The sequence below is a fragment of the Apteryx rowi genome, unplaced genomic scaffold (genome assembly GCF_003343035.1).
Source record: "Apteryx rowi isolate R43461 unplaced genomic scaffold, aptRow1 scaffold_0, whole genome shotgun sequence".
NCBI lineage: Eukaryota > Metazoa > Chordata > Aves > Apterygiformes > Apterygidae > Apteryx > Apteryx rowi.
Window position 1 is genome coordinate 12,173,457 of NW_020447195.1, and position 15,384 is coordinate 12,188,840.

The 15,384-nt window shown below is 73.1% G+C and overlaps 2 protein-coding genes across 2 annotated transcripts; both read left to right on the forward strand.

Annotated features, from left to right (window-relative positions):
• The first annotated feature begins 7,401 nt into the window (after positions 1-7,401).
• On the forward strand, positions 7,402-9,689 carry LOC112962092 (WAP four-disulfide core domain protein 2-like). Its single transcript, XM_026057980.1, has 3 exons — positions 7,402-7,489; positions 8,445-8,579; positions 9,538-9,689. Exons 1-3 carry the CDS (start codon positions 7,402-7,404, stop codon positions 9,687-9,689), a joined length of 375 nt encoding a protein of 124 aa, XP_025913765.1.
• A 1,657-nt stretch (positions 9,690-11,346) lies between these two features.
• LOC112961641 (WAP four-disulfide core domain protein 3-like) lies at positions 11,347-13,082 on the forward strand. The gene is made up of 5 exons (XM_026057004.1): positions 11,347-11,659; positions 11,785-11,925; positions 12,025-12,160; positions 12,387-12,592; positions 12,838-13,082. Exons 1-5 carry the CDS (start codon positions 11,347-11,349, stop codon positions 13,080-13,082), a joined length of 1,041 nt encoding a protein of 346 aa, XP_025912789.1.
• Positions 13,083-15,384: the final 2,302 nt, after the last annotated feature.

The following is a 15,384-nucleotide window of genomic DNA, read 5'->3' on the forward strand; positions in this document are numbered from 1 at the left end:
GCCCCCGCCAGCCCCGACGCTCGGCCCGGCCGGGCAGCAGCGCCCGGCGCCGGCACGCCGAGCCCGGCCAGCGCGGAGGCAGCGTACAGGGCAGAGCCCAGCGAGGCCCCGCTCCCGCGCCGGGGACACGGCTTTGGCGGAGCAACAGCCTCATCTGCTGGCTGCTGCCGGGCTCCGGGAGCCGGGGTCGAGATGCGCCGGGATAACGCACCGCCTGCCACCAGGATCCGGCCAGGGCTCAGGCCTCGCGGCCGAGGTCTGCCCGATCGCCTCCTCGCCACAGACGGCAGAAGACCCGTGTCCAGGGTCCGCCGAGCGGTGCCGAGCCCAGCGCCCCGGGCCGGGAGAAGGGCTGCGCCGGGCACGTGGGGCTGCTGCACCCACCGCCCCGGCGTGAGGAGGATGCTGCCCGGCTGCACCACGCAGCTTGCTGGAGGGGTCAATCATGGCTAAAATGCATTCGTTAACGGTGTGCAACTGTGCACTGCAGCACCCGGTGGTTGCCCAGGCTTGGCAGCTCTAGCAAGCTACAGCAAGCAACAGGAACCCCAACATCGCCGCGCCACTAGCTGGCAGACCGTCACTGGCAGCCACCTGGGAAGTTTCTCCAATGACCATCCAAGCGATGCTCCCAATACGTGGCGTTCCCACAGTCCAACACCCAGGCAGCCACCTGCCAGGAGAGCTCACGTCAGCCAGGCCACAAGGATGTGCCAGAAAACGGAGCCGTGGACGGCCCTGCCTCGGCAATGCTGAGACCGAGGAGGAGCAGGGCTGCGAGGCTGCGGCCGAAGGCCCTGCAGAGCGAGGCGCCAGCAAAAACGAGACGGAGGGCCAGAGCCGCTCAGAAAACCTTGGCAACTCCCAGTTCCCCTGCAAAGGGATAAAACTGCTTGGCTTGCTTGCAAAGTAAGGAACTAGGTGTGGTTCTGTCAGTGAACTCCAAGCCCTTCATTATCAAATGGGCACAGCGGCATTTCCAAACATTGCGGTGCAATATCCCAAGAGCAAGCACCTGAGCTGTCCTTCCAGCATCCGAGCTGTCCTTCCTCCGGGAGAGCCGGGAAGGGCTCCCGGGGCCCGCGCGGCAGCGGGGAGTGGGAAGGGGAGCCTGGGTGCCGGGGCGCGGGGCCAGGGCTCGTGGGGCCTCCCTGCCCAGCCAGGACACCCCAGCGCGCTGCCGGCAGCTCCCGCCCCGGCCACGGTGGAGCGGAGGCGGCGCACAGCTCACGGTGCTGCTCCGGAGCGACGCCGTGCACATGGGCAGGGCGCCGGGCTGCTCTCATAAACCTTGTTTTTCTTGCTGAAGGTTCCCTTTGTTTCAGGGCCGCGGTTTCTCTAGCAATAAGGTTATTGACTGCTTGGAGCTTGGATGACGCAAACAGGAATTTCCCAGCAGGGAAATACGATCAGCAAGCTGTAAAATTCCGGAGGAGACAGAAAAGATCACGTCGGCCTCAGCACAGAGTCACCCACGTCCCGCGGCGCTGGCTCCGTGCCGAGGCCCCGCGCGGGGAGTGGGCGCCGGTGTCCTTGTCTCATGCTGCGCCCAGCCAAGCCACTCTCCCCAGCCCCGGCCCCGCACCTCTCCCCGCGGCAGCGACGGCGCTGGGTCTCGCGGGGCCGAGCTCCTTCCTCGGCGCTGACCGCTGCAGCCTGGGGTGACCCGTCACAGCCCGATGGCCCCGCGGGGCTGCCGACAGCAGGCGCTCCGGGAGGACCACGCCGCCGGGCAGCCCCCACACCCGCCGGGCAGCCCACGCTGCGGGCAGCCCGTGCGCCGGTGCTGGCCTAGCCGCGTCCCCGCCGCCCCGGCATCGCAGTGCCGAGTGCTCCACTTCGCCCCCGGACGTGCCGCACGGCCGTTTCCACCGTTCCGCCCGAGCGCTCGTGCGCCTGCACGCAGCGAGCAACCACTGCTGGTCACGCATGCCCCGCCGGCCCCCCGGCCCCTTCCACCGTGGCTGCGGTGCTCCCAGCCCCAGGAGCCCCGACGCTCACCCCGGGCAGCGCCATGCAYGAGCTGCCCTGCCGTGGGCAGCGCCAGGCACACTCAGCCCTCGCCAGCCTGGCGTCTCCCCCCACCCCCAGTGCAGGGGCTGGAGGAGGCAGCGTGCGCCACGGGCCGGCTGCACCTCTCGGTGCACCGCTCGCCCCTGGTGCCCGGCACCCACCTCCGCCCCAGCGAGCCGGGACCCCCGGGAGCAGCAGCGGGAAGGGGCAGGCTGCGGCTCGGGGCTGCTTTCGGCGGGGAGCAGCTCCCGCGCTGCCGGGCACGGGGGCCCYGGTGGGCCGCATCTCGGTGCCTCCAGCTGCTCCACCGGGACTGGCACAGGCACCGAGGGGCTTGATGCTGCCCCGTCCAGCTGGAGGTGCTGGACTGCCAGCACAGCCAAGCAGCCAGGAGAGCGGCGTGGGCACACCGCCATGGGGGCTCTGGATGGCACGGCCCGCCCTGCCCCGCGCCTCCCAGCTCCTCTGCCGTCCCTGCTCACGCCTCCTCCCGGGCGCCGGCCCCGCTGGAGCCCCCAGCCACCYGCCGGGGACACGGCCCCGCTCGCCGCAGCCAGCCTACGTGACGGCGCCGCAGCCTCCTGCCCGGCCCCGCGCAGGAATGACCCCGGGCGGCAGCGCCGCGAGGCGGGTGGGTGCCCCAAGCCACGCGCCTTGCACAAGCTCCCGCGCTCTGCTGACCCGGGCCGCGCTCGCCCACCATGACTCAGCCAGGCTCCGGGCTCGGCGGGACGCGGGACACGGGATGGCGCCAGCTCTCGGCAAGGGCAGACCCCCAGCGCGCCCTCCCGCAACGCCCCCGCGCAGCTCCTCTCCCCRCGGCTGCCTGATCGCTTTCCGCACGCTGGCAGCCTTCGGCGCCTGCTCCGTCACCGGGAGCCCACCCTGCCTCTGCCCACCTGCTCCCCGGCTCCCACCGCTGCCACGAGGCCGGCATGGGAAGGGTCTTCCCGACGCCCCGGCCTCCCCCGGGAGCTCTGGCCCCTGCCCCAGGCGTTGGGGCGGCCGCCGTGTGCCGCGTTCCCGGGCGGGCAGCTGCTGGGCGGCTCCGGTCCCCGTGCTGGCTGCGCCCCAGCCGCCGGGGCTGCGCCGGGGCCGCRGTCAATGATTTCTCAGACAACCGCACGTCGTGGGGCCGCGGCCGCCTCGGGCAGGGCTGTGACCTGCCGCGCCGCGTTTGGCACCCGAAGGCCGGCGCGCGGCGGCCCCTCCCCGGCCCGCGGGGATATAAACGCCGCCGCCGCGCCACGCCGGCAGTGCAGCATCCTCCGGCAGCGCCATGAGGACCGCGGGTGTTTTGCTGGTGGGCGTCCTCGCCCTGTGCACGCAGCCAGCCGCAGGAGCACCCATGGACGGGGGTGAGCGCGGTGGGGTCGGCGCCGGGGGGCCCAGCACGGGGCCAGCAGCTCGGAGCGACCCCAGACCTGCGGCGCCCCAGCCGGATCCCCCAACGCAGCCACAGCAGCACGATGGCAAGGGTCCCCCATGAGGCTCCCGGCCCCGTCGGAGCCTGGCGTGGACTGAGCGGGACGAGGGGGGCACCGTGGCTCGGGGAGGGGAGGCCGAGCTCTGCGGCGCGAGGGCGGTGCGGGGAGGCGGGGGGGCCCGGTGCCCACCAGCGGCGCAGCGCGAGCGCRGGAGGAGGCCGCTGCAGCACCGGAGGGAGCACCAGCGCAGGGCGCATCCGATGCAGGCTGCTGCCGGAGCCGGGGGTGGCACGGACGGACCCCGTGGAGCTCAGACCGCTCTGCGAGTGCCGGCCGTGCACGCACTCACTGACCCCGTGAGCGGGGCCCCACGCGCCCCGGAGCAAGGGACGGGCCCCCGTCTCGGCCCGTCTCTTCCCTCTGTCCCTTAGCGCCGGCAGACAGGGAGGGCAGGCAGCACCACTGTGCCGTGCCGTGCCGCGCCGTGCTGCGCCGTGCCGTGTCTTGTCGTGTCGTGTTGCACCATGCTGTGCTGCGCTGTGTCGTGTCGCATTGCACTGTGCTGTGCCACGTGGCACCATGCCGTGCTGTGCCATGCTCCGCTGTGCTGTGCCGTGCCACGATGCCGTGCCGTGCTGTGCCACACCATGCTGCACTGTGCTGCACTGTGCTGCACCGTGCCATGCTGCACCGTGCAGTGCCGCACCGTGCCATGCCGTGCCGCGCCGTGCTGTGCCATGCCATGCTCCGCCATGCTGCACCRTGCCGTGCCATGCCGTGCCGCACTGTGCCGTGCTGCACCGTGCCATGCCGCAGTCCTGGGGGCCCTGGGCCGCCGTGCCGGGGCGGGGGCTGCTCACCTGGCCCAGCCTGCCGGGCTGGGAGCAGCCAGCGGTGCAAAGCTCCCTTTTAATCATTCACTGCCCTCCCTCTGCAGGCCAGGGAGACGTGACCTCCAACACCTTCCCTGCCACCTGCCCGCAGGGCCTGGGTGCAACGAGCGTGACTGGCCTCAGCTGGCTGAGGGCCCTGCGATGCGGGGAGCAGCCACCTTTCGGGTGCAAGCACTCGGGGCTGCGTCCTTGGCCAGGAGCCTCCTGTGGGATGTGCCCTGTCCCAGGGACGGCTGCCCGCGGCCGGGTGGGGACACCCCCATGCTCCCTAGCGGGTCCCAGGCCCCTGCGCTGAGGACGTGCCGCCTCGTGGGGCTGGGGGAGGGGGGGCTGCAGCATCCCAAATGCCGTGTGCTGGGGACGGCAGCCAAAGCATGTCTGTCTCCTGGAAAACGATGCTGGCTGCGTGGGCAGGAGCCCAGCCCGGCTGCCGGCCCCACCGCCCAGCCCGATGCCAGCGCCTTCGGCCCTTCTCCAGCTGCTCCCGCTGGCTGCAGGCGGCTTTAGCCGGAACGAGCTTTTAGCAGCCAGTCACGCAGGGGGCAAGGTACAACCTTGGGGCAAACGCGCCACGCGCCTCACCCTGGGCGCGGGCAGGGGCGCAGACCCGGGGGCTCCCCGCAGTGGCAGCCCCCCGCCGCCCTCCGCAGCTCGCTCGTCCCCGGGCTCCCGGCCGTGCCGTCCTCCGTGGCACCAGCGGCTCCGGGACGGTTCGGTTGCTGGCGTCCGTAGGTTCGCAGCTGCGCGGCTCCGTCTCGCGCGCAGCCGGTAGCAAGGAAATCCTACACTCTGGAAACCGCGAGCCAAGGGGAGCGATAAGGGCAATTACCGGATCAGCCAACTGAGCAGAATGATAAACCTCAAAGGCAAGCGCTGCCGGCAGCCCYGCTGCAGAAGCAGCAGCTCCGATAACAGCGGCCACCGGAGCCAGTCCGCACCCGGCACCGGGCTGGGGCTGGTGGGTGGGCAGCGCCGGCCCGGCAGCAAGGCTGCTCCCGGCCGGGTGCCCAGGCATCGCCGCCCCGGCTCCGGGGAGCGGGCTGTGGGTGCAGGGTCCCTCGACGCGGTGCTGCCGGGCAGCGCTCGCTCCGCAGCGCGACCGGCACCCGCATCCCGCCCTGCTCCAGAGCCRGGAGCCTCCAGGCTTCGGCAGTGTGTGGGGAGCGGGGAGAGCAGCCCTGCAGCTGACCCCTCCGCGCCGGGCAGCCCCTGGCATGGAGGCGTTGCCAGGGCTCGGTGGCGCCCAGGCTCTGCCCGCRGAGCCGTCAGCCGTGCATGGCCACGGGCGCGCGGCGTGCAGGCTCTGCGCGGCCGGGGTCCTGCAAGCCTCCCCCAGCACCCAGCCGCAGGAGCCTGGAGGCCGCGGGGATGGGCACCGCACCGCCACCATCCCCACCTCRTCCTCTCCCAGCTGCCAGGCAGCTTCCCACTGTCGGCAGCAAGGAAACACAGAGCAGTCCTTGGCCAGTGCCGCCGGGGTGTCAGCGCCGGCTCCCGTTTCTGCATAAACACCCCACGCTGGGGAGGGGATGGCGGGCGAATGCAAACAGTTACTGATTACCCCCGCTCCACACCTTGCTGCACTGCTGACTGCGGSGTTAAATTACCTGGAAGCAGATGCYGGCAGAGGCGGCAAAGCCTCGTGACCCGGGAGCAGGGACCGCGCGCCCTGGCCCCSTGGGGTCCGCGGCGCTGCAGCCCGGTGCCTCCGCCCGCAGCGGGGGCCGCGGTGATGGGGGCGCGCGGCCGGGACGGGTGTGCGCCCCATCACCCCAGGGTGTGCAAGCCTGGGCTGCAAGTGCACCTGGGAGGAGGCAGCCGCCGGGAGCCGGGATGCGCCGGGGATGCTCTGGCACCAGCGTGCCACGCCGAGCGTGGGAGCCACCAGCAGAGGGGCTGCGGGCCCCAGGGGCTCCGTGCACCGCGCTGGGCTGTCGTCAGCAGCCTCGGAGGAATTAAAAGCACCGCCGATAACGCCTGCGGATGAGACAGGAACTGGCGGAGCGGCAAACACTGATGAGAACAGGGCAGCCGCGCGGGGTGATTTGGATCGCTTGGTTAGCTGGCGCTGTTCAAACAAAGCCCGTCTTGGTGCTGCCAAGCGCCGCCGGGCATCTAGGAACGTTGGAGGCTGGCACAGGTGCCATGGGGAGGTATATCCTGGAAAGCAGTGTCGCGAGGGGGTCCGGGGTCGGGCCAGCTGCCCGGCCCTCACCGCCCTGGAGCGCCCGGCCGTGCTTCGCCTCCGCGCGGGTGCTCGCCCGACCGGCGCTGCCAGCCAGTCCGGGATGCGTCGCAGGGCTGGCGAGTGCAGCGAGGACCCGCGGGACGGCACTGAGGCTGGGGAGGGGGAGCTCCGCGGGCTCCTGGGAAAGCCTGGAGCACCGGGCACCTTCCCCACGGAGGCACGGGGTGGCTCGAGGGCTCTTTAGTCAAGCAGCGAAAGGACTGAGGCAAACAAGCATCCGGCAGCAGGAGCCGATGGGCAGCAGCAGCGCAGCCCTGCACCGCGCCGCGAGGCATCAGCCCCCGCGGGAGGCTCCTGCTGCYGTCCCGGGGGCGGCTGGGCGAGCCTGAGCCTGGGTGGTTCATGCCCAGGTCCGCGCTGTCCCTGCCTGCTCTGCCACCTGCCCCAGCTGCCAGCACAGGGCGCAGGCGCTTCCCGGCCCCGGGAAGGGCGGCCGAGGCGCCACTCGCCCGGCAGCATCGCCGAGCCGGGGTGCTGGCCGAGCCGGGCGCGCTCCGGCGGGCGGCCGGGGCGGAGGGCTCCCGGTGCGCAGGAGCGGCCGGAGCGCGCCGCGAGCAGCCCTTGGCTGCTGTTCCTGCCGGGCAAGTTTTCTGCGTAGACGCCTGGTCTCCTCGAGGCTCCCACTTCCTGGTCGGCAGCCAGGAGCGAGCAGATACCTGATACTCGGGGATTGTGCAACGGCTCGAAGGGGGAGCCTGGCCCTGCCAGTTCCTTGCAGCCACCCGGAAGGCAGTCCCCTCCCGCCCGCCCCGGCCCCACCTGGAGAAGAGCTTAAAGCCCAGCCGGGGTGGCCCCGCGCTCAGACCRGCGCCCCTGCACCATGCTCCCGGCCAGCAGCACGCTCATCCTCGTGGGGCTCCTGGCGCTCTGGGCCGAGCTGCCGCCGGCATCTGCCCAGAATGACACCAGTGAGTACGAACGCGGGGCCTTGCCCCGGCCCCAGCCCCGGCCCCGGCCCCGGCCCTGGCCCCGGCGCAGCCGCCGGCATCAGCCCAGCCCGGGCTGCAGCGCGGCCCTGGGAGCCCCTGGCTGCACTGGCACCCTGGGACCCCGCAGCAGCCCCACACCCGGCCCCGGGGCTCTGCACATCCCCGCACTCAGCCCTGGGGCTCTGCAGCATCCCTGCACCCAGCCCCGGGGCTGAGGGAAGCATCACCCACCCGCCCACCGTGCATCAGCCCGGCTGGGGCTGCAGCAGGGCCCCGGGAGCCCTTTGCCCATGCCGGCACCCCGGGGCTCTACACATCCCCGTGCCCAGCCCTGGTGCTGGGGGAAGCATTGCCCACCGTGCATCAGCCCGGCTGGGGCTGCAGCAGGGCCCCGGGAGCCCTTTGCCCATGCCGGCACCCCGGGGCTCTACACATCCCCGTGCCCAGCCCTGGTGCTGGGGGAAGCATTGCCCACCGTGCATCAGCCCGGCTGGGGCTGCAGCGGGGCCCTGGGAGCCCCTTGCCCATGCCAGCACCCCAGGGCTCTGCAGCATCCCTGCACCCAGCCCCGGGGCTGCAGGAAGCATYGCCCACCCACCCGCCATGCGTCAGCCTGGCCAGGGCTGCACCAGCACCCCAGGACCCCACAGCACCCCCGCACCAGCACCCCGGGGCTCTGCAGCATCCCCACGCCCAGCGCTGGGGCTGCAGGAAGCATCGCCCGCTCGCCTGCCATGCACCAGCCCGGCCAGGGCTGCAGCAGGGCCCCAGGAGCCCCTTGCCCATGCCAGCACCCCAGGGCTCTGCAGCATCCCTGTGCCCAGCTCGGAGCTGGGGGAAGCGTCGCCCACCCGCCTGCCCGCCGTGCCCTCCCGGGGGCCAGCGGCCACCGCGGCCCCGGCTCCCGCCCACACCGCGCGCCTTTGCGTTTCAGCGAAAGCCGGCGTGTGCCCAGACCCGGCGATGGAGGAGGCGAACTGCACGCTGGGGTGCCAGTCCGACAGCGACTGCGAGAGCACCCGCAAGTGCTGCCCGGCCGCCTGCGGCAGGGCCTGCCAGGACCCCGAYGGTAACGGCCCCCCTGCACGGGCGTCCCCAGTGCTCCCGGGGCTCGCGGTGGCCGGTGTGGCCCCACGGTCCTGGGTGCTCGCGGCACAGCCGGCTTCTCCGTGCCTGGGCACTGGGCAGGGGGGGTTACCCGCGCCGCGGCTGGCTGGTCGGCGCAGTCTTGCCGAGCCATGCGGAGCACCGCTGTGGCGTCGGCACACTGTTCCCACGCCCGGGCATGGTGCAGCCTCTCCCCGCGCGCGCCCTGGGCTGCTGCTCCTGGCGATACGCATTTCTCCAACTTTGCTGAGTTTTGGTGCCCGCTGCCCTCAGCAGCCCCGGGCGGCTCCGCAGCCACGCGTGGGGCTACGCTCAGCCTTGCCATGGGCAGCCATGGGCCGAGAGCRCTGGCACCGTCCTGCTCCCGACCCCGCACTTGGGAAGAGCCTCCTGCCTCCTAGGGCTGCATCCCGCTATGCCTGCACCGGACATCGGCCCCACGGCCGCCCCGCCGGACTGCACTCGCCCCGCCGGCCCTCTGGGAGAGGATCCTGGGTGGACGGGGCAGGATCCGAGACGCCCAGCTGCAAACACACGGCTGCACGCCAGATCTGGGCTCTGCATCGCCCCGCGTGGGGACGGAGCTCGCCCAGCCGCGGCGTGCCGGGAGGATGGCTGGCAGAGCCGAGCCGAGGGCACCAGCCGGGAGCCTGAGCTTGCCATGACAGTGGGACCGGGAGAGCCCGCGGGAGCGCGTCCTGCCCGTGGGAGTGCTGTGGCCCCCAGCAGCACGAGGCAAAGGCGGCCAACGGCGCGGCCATGCCCACGGCGAGGGCAGCACCGCGGGGCGGGAGAGCCGCCCGCCCGCACGGGGGTCCCTCAGCCACCCGTGGGCAGGGGCCGCGGTGGAGCCGGGGGACCCGTCTCCACCGCCACTGCCGGGGCCAGCAGGTCTCACTCCACGTCCCTTTGCCTTGCAGAGAAGCCAGGCACCTGCCCGCCCGTGAAGCCGGGGATCCCCATGCTGGGGCTCTGCTTGAACCAGTGCAAGACGGACTCCAACTGCTCCGGGGCCCTCAAGTGCTGCAGGAACGGCTGCGGCAAGGTCTCCTGCGTGACTCCRCTCCACTGAGGTCAGTCGGGCGCCCGTGGAGCAGCCGGGCGCCCCGCGGATCGGGACCCCCCTCCGCCCCATCCCGCTCACGGCCCTCGCGGCACTCTCCTCCCTCCACAGGCACCGCCAGCGCCGGGGAAGCCACTGCCGCCACACCGCCGCGCTCACCCAGCCTGGCCCCGGCTCCGCGCCCTCCCGCCTCAGACACCTGCGCGGAGCCCCCGGCTGCGGCCCCCGGCCCGGGCGCTCGCCGCAGCCCCGTGCTCTTGCCAATAAAGCAGCCTCTCCCTGCAGCTCTCGTGGCCGCATCTCCCTCGCCTCCCTTGGCGCGACGGCCRGGCCCACCCTGCCTCGACCCGGCCCCCATGCTGCCGGAATAGCCGTTGCTGCCGCGGGGCGCTGCCAGAGCCGGGGAGCCTTGCGGGGGCATCTGGAAGGTCCTTAGGGATGAACCCCCCCCCCCGGCCAGCACGCTGCAGGCTGCAGCGCTCCCTGTGCCCAGGCGCCGAGGCAATCCGAGACCCATTGCTCCGAGAAGCCCCGGCACGGCGGCTCCGGCTGTGCCAGGGACGGAGGGGCCAGCGAGGCGCTGCCGCTTCTGAGCCCAGGCGCAGCAGAGCTGCTCCCTGCTCTGCAACGGCCCGGGGGTGCAATTGCACGTGCATCCCCCCCCCCACACACACACCCCTCCCTACGCGCTCCCTGCCCGGGGCCGCGCAGGCCCCTGTACGGGAGCCGATGGAGCAGGGAAGCCCCACGCGCCGCATCCCCCGGCATCGCCCGTGGGAGGACGCCCTGCTGCCAGCTCCCTGCAGAGCTCTCCCGCCCCGCTGGCCCACGGCTCCCCGGGACCCAGCGCCGGCACTGATCGGCTCCTGGCCCAGCCCTGTCCATGCCCCTGCCCCTGTCCTGTCCTGTCCATGCCCTTGTCCCTGTCCATGCTCTGTCCATGCCCCTGTCCCTGGCCTGCCCCATCTCTTCCCCTGCGCCCACAGCTCTGCCCTGCCCCAGCCTGCTCAGTCCCCGTCCCAGCTCCTCTTCCCGGGCACCCCAGCACCCGCTGCAGCCCACGGGGCTCCTGGCTCCCACCCCTCGTGCCAGCCCCGCTGCAGCCCCGCAGCCGGCCGGAGCCGACGACCCCCAGGACTGGGCAGCCGCCCCGCCGCCCGCCTGGACGGGCCGGCCCCAGGCAGAGCTCCCTGCCCCGGCACCTGCCGGCCTCCCYCTGCCCCACGCGCCAGGGCACCCGCGCGCCCCTGTGGGTCCCGGTCACGGCTCTCCGCAGCGCTGCCCCGCTCCGTGCGTGCCCACAGGGGCAGCCTCAGGGCTCCCTGGCTGGCACGCGATGGGCACCAAGAAAGGGGGCCGAGGCGTCCGTGCTCACCCTCCTGCCCACGTGGACCAGCCCCACGGCGCAGGGAGCCGGGCATGGTGCCGCGCGGGTCACCGGTGACCTGGAAAGGGCCGCRCTGCGGAGGACGCGCTCGCGGCGGGCCGCGTGCCCAGCGCTGCCCGGGAGCCTCCCGCGGGGCAGATTGTTCGTGCCCGGCGCTCCCACGATCCCAGGCACGGCACTGTGCTGTGGGAATGAGCCGGCTCCCCCGGACCCCCCCGCCCAGCAGGGTTTATATCCCCACCRGCGCAGCACGGCGTGGCACAGCTCCCCTGCAGCACCATGCCRGGCGAGCGCGCGCTCCTCCTGCTGCTCCTGGCCCTGCTGCCCCCTGCGCCGGCTCAGCCGCAGGGCGCCGGGGGCCGGGGTGCTGCCCCCGCGGCCGTCCCGCTGCCTCCACCGCTGCGCCGGGCCCCGCGCGGGCGCTGGCCCCCCGCCGCCGTCGCTGTGCCGAGCAAAGCAGGCGAGTGTCCGGCGGGGAGCGGCGGGCTCCCGCGGCCCTCCCGGCTCTACTGCCTCTCCGACCACAGCTGCCCTGGCGCCGAGAAGTGCTGCGACGCCGGGCAGAGCAGGACCTGCCTCCTCCCCGCCACAGGTACCGCCACCGCGCCGGGCGCTGGGCCAGAGCCGGGCGGGAGCCGGAGCCCCTGCGGTGGTGGCCGGGGCTGCAGTCCGCGCTGCCACCCAGCCGCGGGGTGCAGCGAGCGTCTCCCTTTGCAGTGAGCCCGGGCTACTGCCCCGCTGCCAGCAGCGCCGGCACGGACACCTGCGGGACAAGCTGCCACAACGACACCGCCTGCGGCCCTGGCCAGAAGTGCTGCAGCCTCGGCTGCTGTGCCCGCTGCGTGGGAGCCCAGCCAGGTACGGTGCAGCGCGGGGCAGGCGCGCGGCTCGGCGCGCAGAGCATCCCTGCAGCACCGCGGGGCACCGAGCCGCCCCCCGAACCTCCTCCCCTTGCAGCCAAGCCCGGCTTCTGCCCGAGGAAGCGAGCCCTGCGGAGCGGCGCCGCCTGCGCCAACCAGTGCGCCGACGACCACGGCTGCCCCGGCACCCACAAGTGCTGCTTCTCCGGCTGYGGCCTGGCGTGCACCCCCCCCTACRCAGGTACCGGTCTCTGCACGCGCCCCACGGCGCCAGGCAGCCCGCAGCACGGGCTCCCCTCGCCAGCAAGGGCCAGCATGCGCCCAGCTGCACGGCTGGACAAGCCCCAGTGGCCGTGCCTGGCRGAGTGTGCCGACGATGGCAACTGTCCAGGAGCTGCCCGGGGAGCGCTGTGCCGCCGGCTGCGGCTCCTGGTGCCGTGCACCGGCCCTGCGGGGCTGTGACGCGGGCGGTGGCTCTGTTGCAGCGAAGCCCGGCGCCTGCCCCGTGGTGCTGCGCGGCTCCCTGGGACCCTGCACGGAGCTGTGCCATGGTGACGGTGACTGCCCCGGCGCCGCCAAGTGCTGCAGCACCGGCTGCGGCCGCATCTGCAAGCCGCCCATGGAGGGTAAAGCTACCGCTGCGTCCCCATCCCGCTGCATTGCCAGCCCGGCCCCGCGCTGCCCGGCCCCGCGGTGGGCTGAGCCTCGCAGGGGACGATGGCTCAGCCAGGCCAAGCCGATCCTGGCCACCCCTTCCCGCGCCAGGGCTGGGGTGCGGGAGCTGCCTGCCGCCTCCTGGGATGCCGGGGCCTGGCCGAGCCCGGTGAGGGGCTCAGCGCCGCTGTGCCRGCACGGGCAGCTCCCGCACCCCAGACCCAACCCGTCCATCCCTCTCTCCGCATGTGCCCAGTGCGGCCCGGGCTCTGCCCCCCCGCAGCCACCGGCGACCCAGCCACCGGGTGCCTCGCGCTGTGCTTGGAGGACAAGGACTGCCCCCCCGGCCAGAAGTGCTGCCTGCTGCACTGCGGCCGGGCGTGCGTCCCCCCGCTCTGGGGTAAGGCTGGACCCAGCCCTGGCACCCCGCGGCGCTCAGGCACCCTGCGGCTCGTCCCGCGGCTCCCTTCCTGCGGGATGGCAATGGCCTTCCTCCGCTGACCGCCTCCTCCTCCTCCTCCTCCTCCTCCTCCCCAGGCTCAGCCTAGCCCTGGCTGGGGAGGGCTGCGCCAGGAGCTGCCAATTTGGGGCCGCTTCCCGCCCCGCTCTTCTGCCAGCGCATCCCCGGGCATGAGTAAAGCGGCTCTCCTGCCAGCAGCACCCGCAGCCCCACTGCTCCCATCCGTCGCCGGTCCCTGGTGCTCAGCAGCTCTGCCTGCGTGCCCGGCAGGGGCACAGCATCGCTCTGACCCAGCCTGGTCTCCCGCACCTGCAGCAGCTCCTCACCATGCCCCCGAGGRCCGTGCACAACCCTCCACACCGGCACACTGCTCCCTGCAGCCGGGGACCGGGACAAACCCCTGCAGCCRGCTCAGCTGCGCCCGTCCTGCCCGTGCACAACCTGGGGGCCCTCGATCTGCTTAGAAGCACTAAAACAGAATAAACTGTCATGTGGCAACCTTGCCGTTTTGGGCCAGTGCATCTGTGGTTTGCTCTGGGGTTTCAGCCCCAGAGTAGGCACCTGCCGGCCTGGCTGCACCRCAGCCCCCCGGCGCTCTGTGGGCACCCCGCGGCGGGCTGTGCACRGCTGCTGTGGCCCGGCAGCGGCTCTGAGCGGCCAGGCCTACGGCCTGGGGCAGCGACAGGTTCCTGTTTCCACGCTGGCACCGAGCACAGTCAGCCCAGAACGCCGCTGGCCGGGTCCCAGGGATGCACCACTGCTGTCTGGGCAATCACGGACAGGAGTGCCAGAAACCAGTTCACTCGGATTCCTCGCACAGAGGAAGGGTTCRTTTGCATCCCAAAGTGCGAAAATCTGCTTGGAAATGAAGTCACGGGGCCGGGCGAATGAAGCGCCCAGGCTGGGGGGAGAGGGGAGGGGGCAGCACCTGGGGGCCAGRGGCCAGCACTGCTCCCTCCCCATCTCAGCAGAGCAGGGGACAACACCCGCTGCCTGGCCACCCGGGGTCCCTCCCTGGGCAAGGCTGCGCCGCCCCCGTCCCCATCCCCATCCCCGTCCCCGTCCCGCCTCAACGCCCCAGCCCTGCCGGTCACCCTGACCCGGAGCGCAGCCCCGCCAGCGATAAGCAGGATGAGTGGCAGGATGCCCGCGGTTCTGGGAACTGTCCCTCCTCCACTGCCGCTGCTGCCTCTCCTGCCTGGCACAGCCGCACCCCCCCCCCCCCGGGGACTTTAAAGCTGGGCCTGGCTCAGCTCCGGGCGCTTGCAGGCGTCCCCGGCAGCACCATGGGGCGGGGGGGGTTCTTCCTCCTGGGGCTCCTCGTCCTCAGGGCACAGCTGGGCACTGCCTCCGAGACAGGCGGTGAGTAGCTGGTGGGCGACGCGGGCGCAGGCGGCCCCTCACACCCCCCTCGCACCCCCCTCGCACCCCCCTCATGCCCGGGGCCGGGGCAGCCGAGCCGAGCGCCCACGCGTCCTCGTGCCTGCGCTGCGGCTCTCCCTCGCCGAGCCTGTGCGGGGATGGGTGGCGTGTGCTCGCCAAGCCGCGGGGCAGCTCAGCCCAGCCACAGGCCCTGCTCTGCTGCTCAGGACAACGGAGGTTTCGGTTCTTTGTTTTAACCGCACAGCTGCTGTTTGCAGTGAAACCCTCCCCGCAGCACCTCTGTTTGCAACCCAAACAGTGCGGCGCTGCCAGGAGCCAGCCAGGGACATTAGCGGAAACCGCTGCTCCGCCGGCATCTCCCCGGCTCCGYGGGCACGGCGACAAGCCCGCAGCCAAAGGCAGGGATCTCCCCGGGTGCCTCAGCGGAGTCGCAAGGTGCCAGGAGCAGGCAGCTCACAGAGGGCGGCTCGAGGCCGCAGAGCAGCCGGGGCAGGGCCCCGCAGGCAGCGAGGCAGCACCGGAGCGCGGGGTGCTCGGGACGGCTCCTGCCTCCGGCTGGTGCCGGTTCCGCGCTGGCTGCCCCCCGGCACGGGCAGGGGGCTGGCAGCCGAGCCCCGCGGCTCCGGCACCCCCCGGACAGGCGCCGCCGGGCTCGGGACCGCTGCCGCCGGCGGGGGCTGGGGAGGACGCGTCCGCAGAGGACTGAGCAGCCGCCGAGGCAGGCTGGTAGCAGCAACGGCGCCGGGCTCCCGCCCCGCGGTGGCTCCTCTCGCCGGCGGCTCGGCTCGCAGCCCGGCGTTCGCCCCGCCTGGTGCGACGGGRCATCTCCGGGCAGGGCAGGGCAGGGACCCGCGCAGCCGCCCGGCCCCGCTGCGGGGGGGCAGCGGCACTGCAGAAATAACGGGCCCTTTGCCCGCGGGGCGGCTCTGCCCCCTCCGCCGAGGGCGCAGCCGAGGCGCC